A 12424-nucleotide genomic window follows, 5' to 3' on the forward strand; every position below is an offset into this window, starting at 1 on the left:
GCACAGTGGCTAGCCACTTACTGTGAACTCACAGTGGCACTTAGCAGTGACCTTTTGCAAGGTCTTTAGGTCAAGTATAACAAAGGAAAAAAGCTCTGAACATTTACTTGAGTGCTGTGCAAGGGCTCACTGCTGCAAAGCCTTGCATAGGCAGGCTTATGTGAATACATCTTTTCAGTGAGTAGATCTTTTAAGTTCAGTGGGAAGTGCTCACATGCATCAAGATACTTATGTTTAAATCTTGGCAGGAACAGACCCTTAAATATGGGAGAAGGTTATGGTCTGTTTATTTAAATAATACTTTTCTGAATCTGAAGAGTTGTTTTTCTTACCTGAAGTCTAGTATTCATTTCCAAGAAGTAGAAATTCTTACTGGAGTCTACAAGGAATTCCACTGTTCCAGCAGAGGAATACTTTACTGCTTTGGCAAGAGCTACTGCTTGTTCTCCCATTGCTCTTCGAGTTTCAGGGTCTAGAAAAGTGCTGCAATATAGAAACAATGACTTTTTTTAGTTAAAAAATAATTATTATTCTATCATTTACTTTTCTGTTTAAACTATGGTCAAAAGAGGATAGCACGATTATTAAAGTTATGAAAACATGTCAAGACTGTCAAATGTATGTCTTTACACTTCTATTGTCCCTAAGTAGATACACTACATGCTTTACAATTACTGCTAACGTACAGGAAATTCAGGGCTAATAACCATATTCTCTAAAACAAAATAACACAACAGTCTTAAAACAGTGAGATCTAAAATAATGCAAATTAAATTTTAAAAGTACATACAAACTAATGCAATCTTAGAAGACATACTTATTATCCACCTTAATTGCAATACATTCTTTTCCACAAATCTCAGACACACTCAAGGGCACCCAAAGAGCAGCTCAGCTACCACCTTGGAGCCATTGTGAACACTGCCCAAATATCAAGGTCCCTTATTCTAGGAGAGGGCTCCACAACTTCCACTGGGCCAGTGAATCAAAAGACTCTGGAAGTCTTTCTGGAAGTAACACATTTTGCTTGTTACTCTTGTCTGTACCATAAATTCAGATTTAGATTAACCTGTGCAGATTAGATAGATTGATAAATATGCATTTCTGTGGTATTCCACAAAAGCCTTGAAACCAGTTACCCTGATACCCTGAGTTGCCCCTCAACCTGATACATGGATTATTCAATGAAAGAACATGTTGCTATTCATCTTACATAAGTTTGTAAATACACTTATCATTTATATTTCTGTTTTGACTTACATTAAGCGGTAACTCAGCTATCATTTTAAAAGTACTTTTGCAAGGGAATAGGTAGTCACTTCAACCTTGCCTCCAAGTTACTCTTTAAAACAAAGCCACCAAATGTTACATATTTCTTGAGATGGCTTCAACAGTGGGCCCTAATTCTGCAAAGGAGTAATCAGGGGCCCTCACCCATCTAAAGTGGCCTCAAACCCAGTGAAGCTCCATCTGTAGCCCCAGACTGCTCTCAGAGAGAAGCCAGTGCTGGGTCAGGACTTATCTACCAGCACTTACTGTGGTGTTTTTCACAGAGACCTGAACTCACAGAAGAGCTAGAGACTTCTGCCACAACAAATCACATTTGACATGACACAAGAAATGAGCAAATATCTAGGCAAAGTAGGAGACGGTGGAATAATTTTTCTTTATGGAAAAGTGCTACTTCATATCTCTGTCCTTCCAGTGCCCACACAGGCAGATTCTGATGCACCAAAAGGCAGGCATTTTCAGAATCCAGGAAAAAATTTCTTTCTTGGCAAACAACAGGACCAACAGGAAAAGGAAATCAAGTCTCATTCAAGAAAGCTGTATGAGATCCTACGTCATATGAAAGGAAAGATCAGAAGACACAAAAACTGTGTCATAAGAACAGGCATTGGCAAATGGAAAATAGTTTCATAATATTTTTTTTATTTTGATTCAGTAAGAGAATAATACATTACATGAAATCAACATTCTATAATTCAGTAATTTCTGCAGGGCTTTGATCATGAAAGGTCAATGAGTGGCTTAGGAAGAACAAAACATTCTCAATAGCAGCTTCATACTCTATTTCTAGAATAACCATTATTACTTCTCATATAGAGGAAAGAATTACTCCCCTTCATTACAGTGGTGTCTTCCCTGTACTTTTTAAATGTAGGTCTGAGATCTCGCTGTTCACCTCCTGCTGCAGCCAGAGAATGGAACACAGGTGTCACATTGCTAAACTTGATCTCTGCCACACAGTTAAGCTTTACACTCTGAAATGACTGGATCACCCCTACCACTGGCTTGGTTAATTAACCAAAGTTTTCACATTCCCCTCTACTGCTTTACCTTTCAAACATATTGTTTCTCCCCTTTTTAACAATGCACCTTTTATAACCAAGAAAACTCTCTTCTCCAGTCTAATTAGGCATCACTTGAAAACACAGCATTTTAAATCTGACTTTGAATCTTTTTCTCACACATACACCTGTTTTTCTTTAGACCAAACAGCTCCTACAGCAGCACAAAAGCTACCATAAAAAATTAAAAAGGATTCACAAAATAAAAGCATTAAAAAAAAATCAGTCCTGACACTTTATTCATAAGACCTTCATCAAGCTATCATAAAGTTAATCAGAGGCAATACAATTGGTTTGTCACTTTGTCTCTACAGCCAGGGAAATGACCCACATGGGCAAGATGTTACCTCTCCACTTCTAGTTCATCAGATGAGGTTTCCCAAAATACCCCATCACCTTCACTCACAGACGAAGTTGAGATTTTGAAAAACACAGCCACACCATCAGTGCAAATTTACTGCTCAGTTTGGACAAAATATAAATAAGTGATCAATAACACCCTTCTTCTGAAGATTCCACCACACTAGGGTGGTGAACCTCGATTTTCTAAATGTCAAGGTCAGCATCCCTGCTTCAAAGATATTATTTGTTTAAAAAAATTGCTTATCTACACAAAACATTATCCTTTGAGATATCCACAATGTACTACCAGACCATGGGCATGAATAGGCTAAGGGATTTGAGTACACAGTTCTGCCCCCACATCTGAATGGTGCCCACCTATGAATCACATGCACAGTCACAAACAGAACAGACTCACATTTCTCTTAACCCAAAATCCTTCAAGGATTTCTAGACCTCGAGAAGAAATGTAGAGTCTGACACACATATATGCATAACAACTCTAAGGAGAACTTGTAGATAGAATCTAATTCAATAATGCACCTTTCTGCTAAGTCCTGCCTATATACATTCATTCAAATGAACAGATGGCCATTCCTTCACACAAGTGGTGAGGCAAATTTGCAGTGCCTTAAGAAGCTTCTAACAGGTTCAGAAATTGTTAGAAAGGACACATGTGTTCACCCAAGTAAAGTTTTAGAGCACTCCTCTGAGTTTACTACTCCAATTATTGAATAGGATATCAGTTAATATTCTTGTGCATTTAATTTTGATTAATCCCAGAGGATCCATGGATTTTCTGATAAACCCATAGGCCTTGTCTCACCACATGGGAAACCATCTCTTATTAACCACTCCAGCAGACAGGAAAATACAGCCACACCTTTGTATTTTTCCTTGCCAAAGTACAGTGTCTCATGGTAACTGTCTGTGAAAATGAACAGAGAAGAATTTGGACAGTTGAGGAACAAAAATGCAACTAAGAAACAACACTAGGACTATTAAATGCCACTCAAGTTCACTCATCTCTTTAAATGTGAAATGAAAAGACAACGGCATATCCAAAAACATGTGAAAGCAGAAGTAGATAATATTATGGTATATCACTGGAAGCTTTGTGCACCACTAACTTTGCCGAGCACAAACTAAAAAACTAGAGATGGTTGGATATATCTTATTGTCTGTAGTTCCCAAAACAGAGGGAACTACAACTCACATGTGAAACTCACTATGTGGAAAGGGTACAAGCAAAGTTTTTTGTCTCTTATTTGAATCTGAGGTATTGACCACCATGAACACCAGAGGTCCCTGGAATACTGTAACCTCAATAAATGGGTTTCTCTCCTCAAAAGAGAGAGGGGTTTTTGTTTGTTGTTTGTTTGGGTTTTTTCAACATAAGGCTAAACTTCCCCAGGAGAAGTAGAGATACAAACACAAAATGATCCCATATGGATAAGTTCAGCAGCCGCAGACTGAGCTTTAAGAAAATCATAGGTTATTCTCCAAGCCAAAAGGCCCTCAGTCTTCTAACTTAGAGACTTAGGAAAATGCCATCATAATAGAGTAAATCAAAAAAGGCATCAGGCAAGGCCAATGTCAAAAGCCCTAAATTGTCCAAAAGACAAAAAAAAAAGAATTTTAGCCCAAAACATGCCTATCTCCCAGTCCTCGTGAAAGAAAATAAAATGGTTTGAGCTATCTCAGAGCTCTTCATAGCAGCTACCATTTAAAACAGGAGAAAAGAGGAGGAGTCTATTTCCTACATCCAGCCATACCAGAAGAGGTGTGTCCAGGAGTCCTCAAGCTATCAACTGAAACAGCATTTACAAGAAGGGCTAACTTGAGGCTTTAGGGTCTTTCTGGTGTCTCACAGAAGTTAGTGCTCTGCTTATCTACAAGTCTTGCAACCCTTTGAAAATTAATGGATTCTACAGCCAAGTGTAAGTGATTGTAAGGCAGGTTATACTTCCAAAGCTGCCTTCAGAAATCTGGCAGAGTATAAAACATTCAACAACAAAAAGGAAGAAAAATTTTCATGGCAAATTTTGGAAGTTATTGACTTGTCCACACTCTTGTAGGGTCATAGGACGGGATGAGAAAACTTACTGGCCACTCCAACAGAGAAGCCCAAGAAAGTTAAAATGTTGGTATTTCTAATGAAAAAAAACCACTCTGGCTAGTGAAAGATGTATCATGCCACTTTATTGAGCACAGGCATGAAGAAGGAGCAGGCAGGAATAACAGGCATTGCCTTACATACACTCATGAGGCAGAAGATACTACTCATTTAAGAGCTTAGGTACACATACATGCACATGTGCATTATATCAGGACCTGAAGTATTCACTTTCCACAACAACACAGGAGGATCTTTAGACATAAGCAGCATAAGGTTCCAAGAAATCCACAAGCACTAGCCGGAAGTCTTTATAAGTGGATTTGTATCTTCAGATTTAAACTTTGTTCTTTTATTTAAAATATAGGCCAAATAGTGGCAGTTCTGCAACTATGATTCAACATTAACTAATAAGGAACCTCTAAATAAATGTCATTTGGATGATGTGCTTTTACTCACATCCCAAACTGTTGCATCATATAGTTTTGTGCTACAAAAAAATATGGCAAACCTATTCCAGCTGGTGAACACATTACACTGGTAATTCCCATAGGCAGTGATATACCTGTGTCTGCCTTTCTGAAATCAGAATTTCTTGCTGCCCTTTTTATACATGTATTCCCTGATGACTGCTATGCAACAGAAAACACAGCAAGGCCATATCTAGCATAGCAGCAAGGAATTTCAGCTTCATTGTAAACCAGTAAGATTAAAACAATTTTGTACTTTTGAGTTACTAGACACCTACATCTCTAAGTTCACTATCATGAACGGTATTAAAAGTGATGCAGAGTATTTTGTACTGCATGTTCCAATTCAAATGGAAATATACAGTATTGTGTGGCATCTATACAATTACTCGAACAGTCAAATACCTGTATCTGTGGTAAAATTTATACTTATTTCATATTTGACTTAAAGTGAATTTCAAAGAAAAATATCATATATATACACAAAACCATACCACATACTAAGATCGAAATCCATTTTATACAAGATCATTTCAAAAATTAACTACACAACACTAGTTTTCTTAAAGAAAGACACTGTAAAGCAAAACCAAAACACCCTCAAGAAAAACATCAAAATTGCATTACAGTCAGATGACTGTAACAAACATTTATTTTCTTTGTGCTTTTTAATAGAATAAAAATTTCTTGCACTTGTACAATAAATAGAACCAGCAGGCTTCCAAAAGTGCTTTCAGTCACTATGAAGCTGCACCAAGAATCCAGCATACACACCTTGGTGCTTCCTCCACAACCTTCTGGTTTCTCCTTTGAATGGAGCATTCTCTTTCATTCAACCACAAGGCATTCCCATGTTTATCTGCCAAAACCTGAAACAATAACACAATGCTATTAATAAACAGATGTATTTGGTCTTTTGGCATAATACTGTTATGCAGCATTTAGGGTTTGGGTTTTTTTCGAATCTAAAAACAAAGCATGAGGGGGAAAAAATCTCATGTAGGAAATTAATTATATATTAAATACTAATTGAACATTCCTTCAAATTCTGAGTAGGACTATTCTAAAGCCTCTATGTAGAGTCTGTACATAGTAAAACACCCTCTCACTTGAAAATTTGCTTTCTGAATATTAGAGATCTTACAAAAGGCTGAAATAAGATTAAAACTACATTTTCAAGCATTTTAAATTGCACTGCATTACAAAATTACATAAAAGCAAAATACTGCATCAACAAAAAAAACTCAAAGGATGCCAAATTTTGCTCCTGAATTACACACAAAAGCTTTCAGAAAAAAATGTCTAATGGAGCTTTCTTAGTAGGCGAACCACAATGCCCTGTCTTTAAAGAAGAAAAAAAAATCCTCAGAAACTTTGTTATCCTTCATTAAGGAGAACAAAATTTGCACCTCCCACAGTACTTCCAGAGGAAATAAAAACAGTAGTTTCAAGACATTTTTAAAAAATCTGTAACTACAGTTCTTTGCTGCAGCTTCAGTTCATGCAAGAGGTAAAAAAATCAAGTATCTAGATCCAGCTACATAAATTACATGCTAGAAAAAAGCCCAGAAGTTGAGCATAGCAGACCTCTTAATTGCTTCTTCAAACTAGAGGGGAAAGTAAGAAAAGGAACTCTGTCCCTTTATGAAATTGTTGGTATGATGCAGCCATTTCCAGTAACAAATACTAGATTTGAAGATTCAAGTAGACTTCTTCCCATCTTATGATGATAACTCTACACTTATTCTTAGAACAATTTCTTTTAATACAGACCACACCTGCTCCCTTTCTTCCTTATAAAATTTTTCTTCTAACCCATTTTTTTTCCATCTATCTTCCTGCTCTGATCTGCGGGAACCCATGCCAATATTCATGCTTCATTCTTTAATAGCTCAGTCCTACACTGAAAACCGACAAGATAAAACAAGGAGACAATCTTCCTCAAACTGTGTGAACTCAACCATATCTACTCACATTTGTGACAACGAATCTGTATTATTTATTATTCCTTTTAGCACCACAGAGCAAGTATGGCACAAGGCAAGATGAATTCCTGCATCTATGACACCAATGGCTGCTAAGGCGTGAAAAATCTGGGTAGATGTGACTGAAAACGAGGCAGTGAACTCATGGAGACAACGTATGTGCACTGTGCAGCACCAGATCCAGGGTGCTCTGCGCCCTGTAAGATCAGATGTTTTCCCTCACAGAAAATTCTGTTGCACTCCCACAAATTCATGGAGCTTTCTAGGGAAAAAGGGGTCTAGAAGACTAGAAGAGAATTTTAGGATTTTCTGAACTACAGCATCTCCCAGAATCCTCTTTCCTGTCCAGGGGGAGGTTTAGCAGCAGCAATAGCAGCAGGATGCTCCAGCCAACTGCTGGATTCCCTAGCAAGGGACTCAACAGAAAAAAGGGAAAAGGGAAACAGGTAATTCCTACCTAAGTGCTCACCCATCCAATCCAGATGAGTGGAGCTCTACAAACTCATGGGGCCCTACAAGAAATCATTTGGAAAGTCCAAAGATTTTTGGACTAATTTTTTGTGGGGGTAATTTTAGTATTAAAGCAGTACCTCTAGAGCATAGCATGGTACTTGACAGAAAAATCACTGTCCTGTAAGCAGAATGATTCCTTGTGAGCACTTCTGCTTCACTCCTAGAAAGCCTACAACTTTCCACAGAATTCTGTCTCATCAAAACAAACAAAAAAGTAACAGAACATTACAACAAAAATTGGTCATTGTGCTTCTCTCCTCTCTCTCTGTATTTTTCAGAAGAGGATAAAAAACTTTTTCAATCCAAGCAGTAATTTTTTTCCACTTCAGGACTCTTCTCATGTCCTACTAAATTTCAGCAACCTGGATCTTAAAATAAATGTTTTTATATTATTAGTTAATGGGAAAAAGGGACATGCATGAACATCTACCATGAAAAAGTAATTGCAAATAGAATAAGCCAACAACATCCAGCATTAGGCTTTTATTTTTATTCTGTGTTCACTGTATCCAGTAAAGGAACTAAGCATAAAACAATTGTATTTCAGAAGACATTTGCAGCATTCCAACATCATCATGTCTGAGAATGTTGTGAGATTCCAATACACATCTCACTAAAAATGCACGTCCCAGCTGCAGCTTTTGTTTCTATTATCTAAACATTCATAACAGAAAATGCCCCATTTTCAACGATTAGATGATTAGGACATTAGTACATGCTATGTACCTCTACATACATTTGTAATGACAAAAATAATTAAATATTATGTAGTGGAATCCCTCCTACATGATTCAGCTGAATTCCATTTCCAGTTGTAGAACTGTTGTCTGGCCAAGCAGTAGACATTCCATGTACTCTTACTTTAAACTTTTTATCAGATACTTCAGGAGAACAAGACTTCAAATCAGTTCAAGCATAAAGTGTATTTGGACTCTATTTTCCTGTTAATTGTTTTAGTCTTTTCTCATGTTTTACAAAGTGATTGTTTTATAGCTAGACACAGGAAACTTCTTATTTAACAATTTTAAGTACCAGTGCTTTGGAGAAATATAAGAAAGCTAAAAAAAGTTCTATTTAAAAGTCACTGCTAAATTAATAAATATTTGGCATCTGGTCTCAAATTGTTTGTATATTCAGCAGTTTGAAAATGAACCAAGGTCAACGTCCTAAAGCTGATTAGAACATGAAGTTAAAATGATACACTATGATATTGTTAAAAGGTACCATCAAAGTGCTTGCATAAGGAAAACAACATTCACTGTATACCCATTCTAAATAAAACTATAAATTATTAATAGCAAAGCCATTTCATTGAACTTATTCAACTGTTCCTAAATACAGCACTACTTAATTTTTTGTGGTAACCCTTTTTTAAACCCAAAGGAATCAAGACAATGTAAATACTGCCCCGAACTCATAGAAGTATGGAGGAACCAATCCCATCTAACTTTTCTCATTGAAGAATCAGTAGAAACCTGCTGAATCTCCCAAATCTGTAAGCACTGAAAGAGATCTTTAAGGTGCACTGATCTGCACAGACAAAAACAAAAAAAAAAAAAAAAAAAAAAACAAAAAACAAAAAACAAAAAAAAAAATTACTAGCCATAGCAAGAGAATACACTAAGATGCTCTAGCAATCTGACCTCTTTGAACCCTAAGATCAATGCTGAAACTGAGTTCACTATGTACCTTTCCATAACTTTTCAACAGAGAATAAAGTGGGGTCTAAATTTCATTTTTACACTGTTTCTTCATTTTGCTGTTTGACTGTTTATAAACCATTTCTTCATTTCATTCTTCCTTCTTCCCTTCTCCTCCTCTCTGCTGAGACTATACCAGCACAACATCCAGCTCTGGAGTCCTCAGTACAGGAAAGACGTGGGCCTGTTGGAACAGGTCCAGAGTACAGCCACAAAAATGATAAGAGGGACTGAACAGCTCTCCTGTGAGAAAAGGCTGAGAGATTTGGGGTAAATCAGCCAGGAAAAAAGAAGGTCTGGGGAGATGTAATTATAGCTTTTCACTACGTAGAGGAGGCTGATAAAGATGGAGGCAAACATTTTAGCAGGGCCTATAACAGCAGGAAAAGGGGTAATGGCTTTAAACTACAAAATAATAGATTTAGACTAGAACTAAGGGAGAAATCGTTCATTATGAGAGTGGTGAAACAACAGAACAGGTTGCTCAGAGAAGTTGTGGGTGCCCTCTCCCCAGAAAAATTCAAGATCAGCTTGAATAGGACTCTGGGCAGCCTGATCTAGTTGAAGATGTCCCTTCTCATTGCAGGGGTTGGACTAGATGGCATTTCACGGTCCCTTCCAACCCAAACCATTCTAAGACTCTATGATCAAGTTAGCCCCATGGGAAGCATGAGGCTGTGGGCACCCATCTGGCAGAGTGAAAAAGGTTAAATGTTTCTTAGAAATCATTCCACACTATCAAGTTTACTGTTGTTGTTTCACTCAGTTATTGAGCTACTTCAGGCTCTCACTACTAAAAAAAAAAAAAAACAAAAAAAACATGAAAACAACACAACAAAAACCCACACAACCATGTTCCACAACACAGAAAGGGTTTAGATTTTGCATTAAAAGAAATTAAATTTCTGTTGAGGAAATTTGCTCTGCATCAGGAGACCTGACTGAACTCTAAATTCAATAAATGACAGAAATGAAAATAATGCAGCAGTTAACAAGAATACACCTGATGTTGAACCACAAGCTGCCCAAAATGGGACACATTGTAACTCTGAGTTCCCAAGGAGAGTTACATACTTCAGAACAGAATTCCAAAATACTGACAAAACCACCTAGACCTTGCAACAAATCATTGGCATGGCAGTTCTTGAATTCCTTTATCCTCTGCTGCACTCAAGCACTTCGACAGGATCCAGAGTTCAAAACTCCAGCCTTCAGGAGAGATGCCTATGACATTTTTTTTCTCCCCCAACAAACTGAGCACAGTTCACAGTCTTCCTGGTAAAGAAAGGCTAGAGAATAAAAACAGGAAGGCTGCTTTGTACATGATAGCCATGTAGTTTGAGCAGTGACCCAAGACACCGGAAAACACAAGACTCTAGGCCTTTTTTAGTGTAGTGTTTGAAACATTTTGAACTTTGATTTATTTATGAGTTCAAACCTCATTAAATAAATAAACCATAATTAATAGTAGAAATAATATTAATAGTACAAACCTGGATTTCTATGTGACGAGGGTTATCAATGAACTTTTCTATCAGTAAGCGATCATCACCAAAACTTGAAGCAGCTTCTTGAGATGAAAATCTAAAACCTTCCCTTAAATAATGAAAACAAAAAGAATGACCTGTATTTAAGAAGTCCTGAAGCATATAAGAAAGAACACTTACTGATTTCAGTAAACAGTCAATCTTCACTAATCAACACACACATCCAAAAACCAAGTTATACAATCTGGACTTGATTCTGTAATTAATGCCTTTTTTCATGCTTTTTTTACAAAGTCAAAAAAAATTCCAACCAACCACAAACCAAACAATTCTCAAAGCACAAAAAATTTCAGTGTGTTTAAAAAGCCTGAACATTTACCACAATTATGTATTCATTATTTTCTGCAAAACTAATAAAGTAATTGAATTTTAAGACCCAGTGATTACCAAGTATTTGCTATACAGAAGTAAAGGTGAAGCTCACCATTACTTACACCACACAGAACTTAATACTCAAGAACAGCAGAGGCTGGTTAATTCTGCACTAAAGAACTGCAAATACAACATTACAGACATTGCAAATTCCAGCACTGAACACAACCTAAAGATGCAATATCTGACCTCACAAAACACACCAGCTGTACTAATATTTTTTCCTGCCTTAAAGTATAAGTGAGTGTTATACAGAGCACGCTATACACTTCCCTCTGGTTTTTTGCTTACACATGTAGTTAAAGTAAATATTGCAAGCTACTTTAGTTATTAACTTTTTTTTTCTAAATAGCAGCAAAAATACTCCTTGGGTCATAAGCTCTGACAAATAAGTTCATGAATAGCTTTCTCAGGGTGAGGCAGAGCATAATGCAGGGACCCAAAGGCTTCACTGAAATTTTCTACAGGCTCTGTAAGTCACACATTAGTGCCATTCATGTTGATACATATGGAAAGCTTGGTTATATTTCTGTGTGACTGACTACTGAAACAGCATCCCTGACATGTGTGCCCAGAATAAGAACTACAGCACAACTGAGTTGAAGTTTTCATGCTTTCCACGTCTTGGATGTAGTTAACTCAGGCCACAGATTCGCAAGTTAGGTAAATTTACAGTAGAGAAATTTCTAAAAAGTATATATTTTAAAAAGTACATATTTAAAAGTATATATTCACATTTTTTAACATTCAGAGATAATACATATTGTCATTTTGAGAGATTATACCTAATGTACAGCTTTCCTAAATTCATACTTCAATACATTTAATTTCCTAGTAAAGAGAAAAAAGGGACATCAAAATTAGTGATTCTGTGCATTACCTGATCTAAAAAAAAAAAAGTGCTGTAAGAAACAGCCATACATAGTGTTTCTTATTGAAACTGATTTACAGCTATTTTAACTCCTATATCAAAAGCTCTGTTTTGTTTTGTAAACATTTTTGTGTCACAGTTTTATGCACAGTTATTA

General features: G+C 36.6%; 1 protein-coding gene across 10 annotated transcripts in view; it reads right to left on the reverse strand.

Annotated features, from left to right (window-relative positions):
- The window catches only part of PCCA (propionyl-CoA carboxylase subunit alpha), a 269372-nt gene that overhangs the window by 164533 nt on the left and 92415 nt on the right, over positions 1-12424 (reverse strand). For 9 of the 10 annotated variants that reach the window (XM_064408352.1, XM_064408351.1, XM_064408350.1 and 6 more), the window contains 3 exons: positions 10971-11073; positions 6054-6148; positions 333-483 (listed from right to left, as the gene is read on the reverse strand). In XM_064408352.1, the coding sequence (XP_064264422.1) occupies positions 333-483; positions 6054-6148; positions 10971-11073 (349 nt within the window). The remainder of the gene's footprint in view (positions 1-332; positions 484-6053; positions 6149-10970; positions 11074-12424) is intronic. The other variant, XM_064408356.1, reaches the window with a different exon arrangement.

Source organism: Passer domesticus, chromosome 2 (genome assembly GCF_036417665.1).
Source record: "Passer domesticus isolate bPasDom1 chromosome 2, bPasDom1.hap1, whole genome shotgun sequence".
Taxonomy (NCBI): domain Eukaryota; kingdom Metazoa; phylum Chordata; class Aves; order Passeriformes; family Passeridae; genus Passer; species Passer domesticus.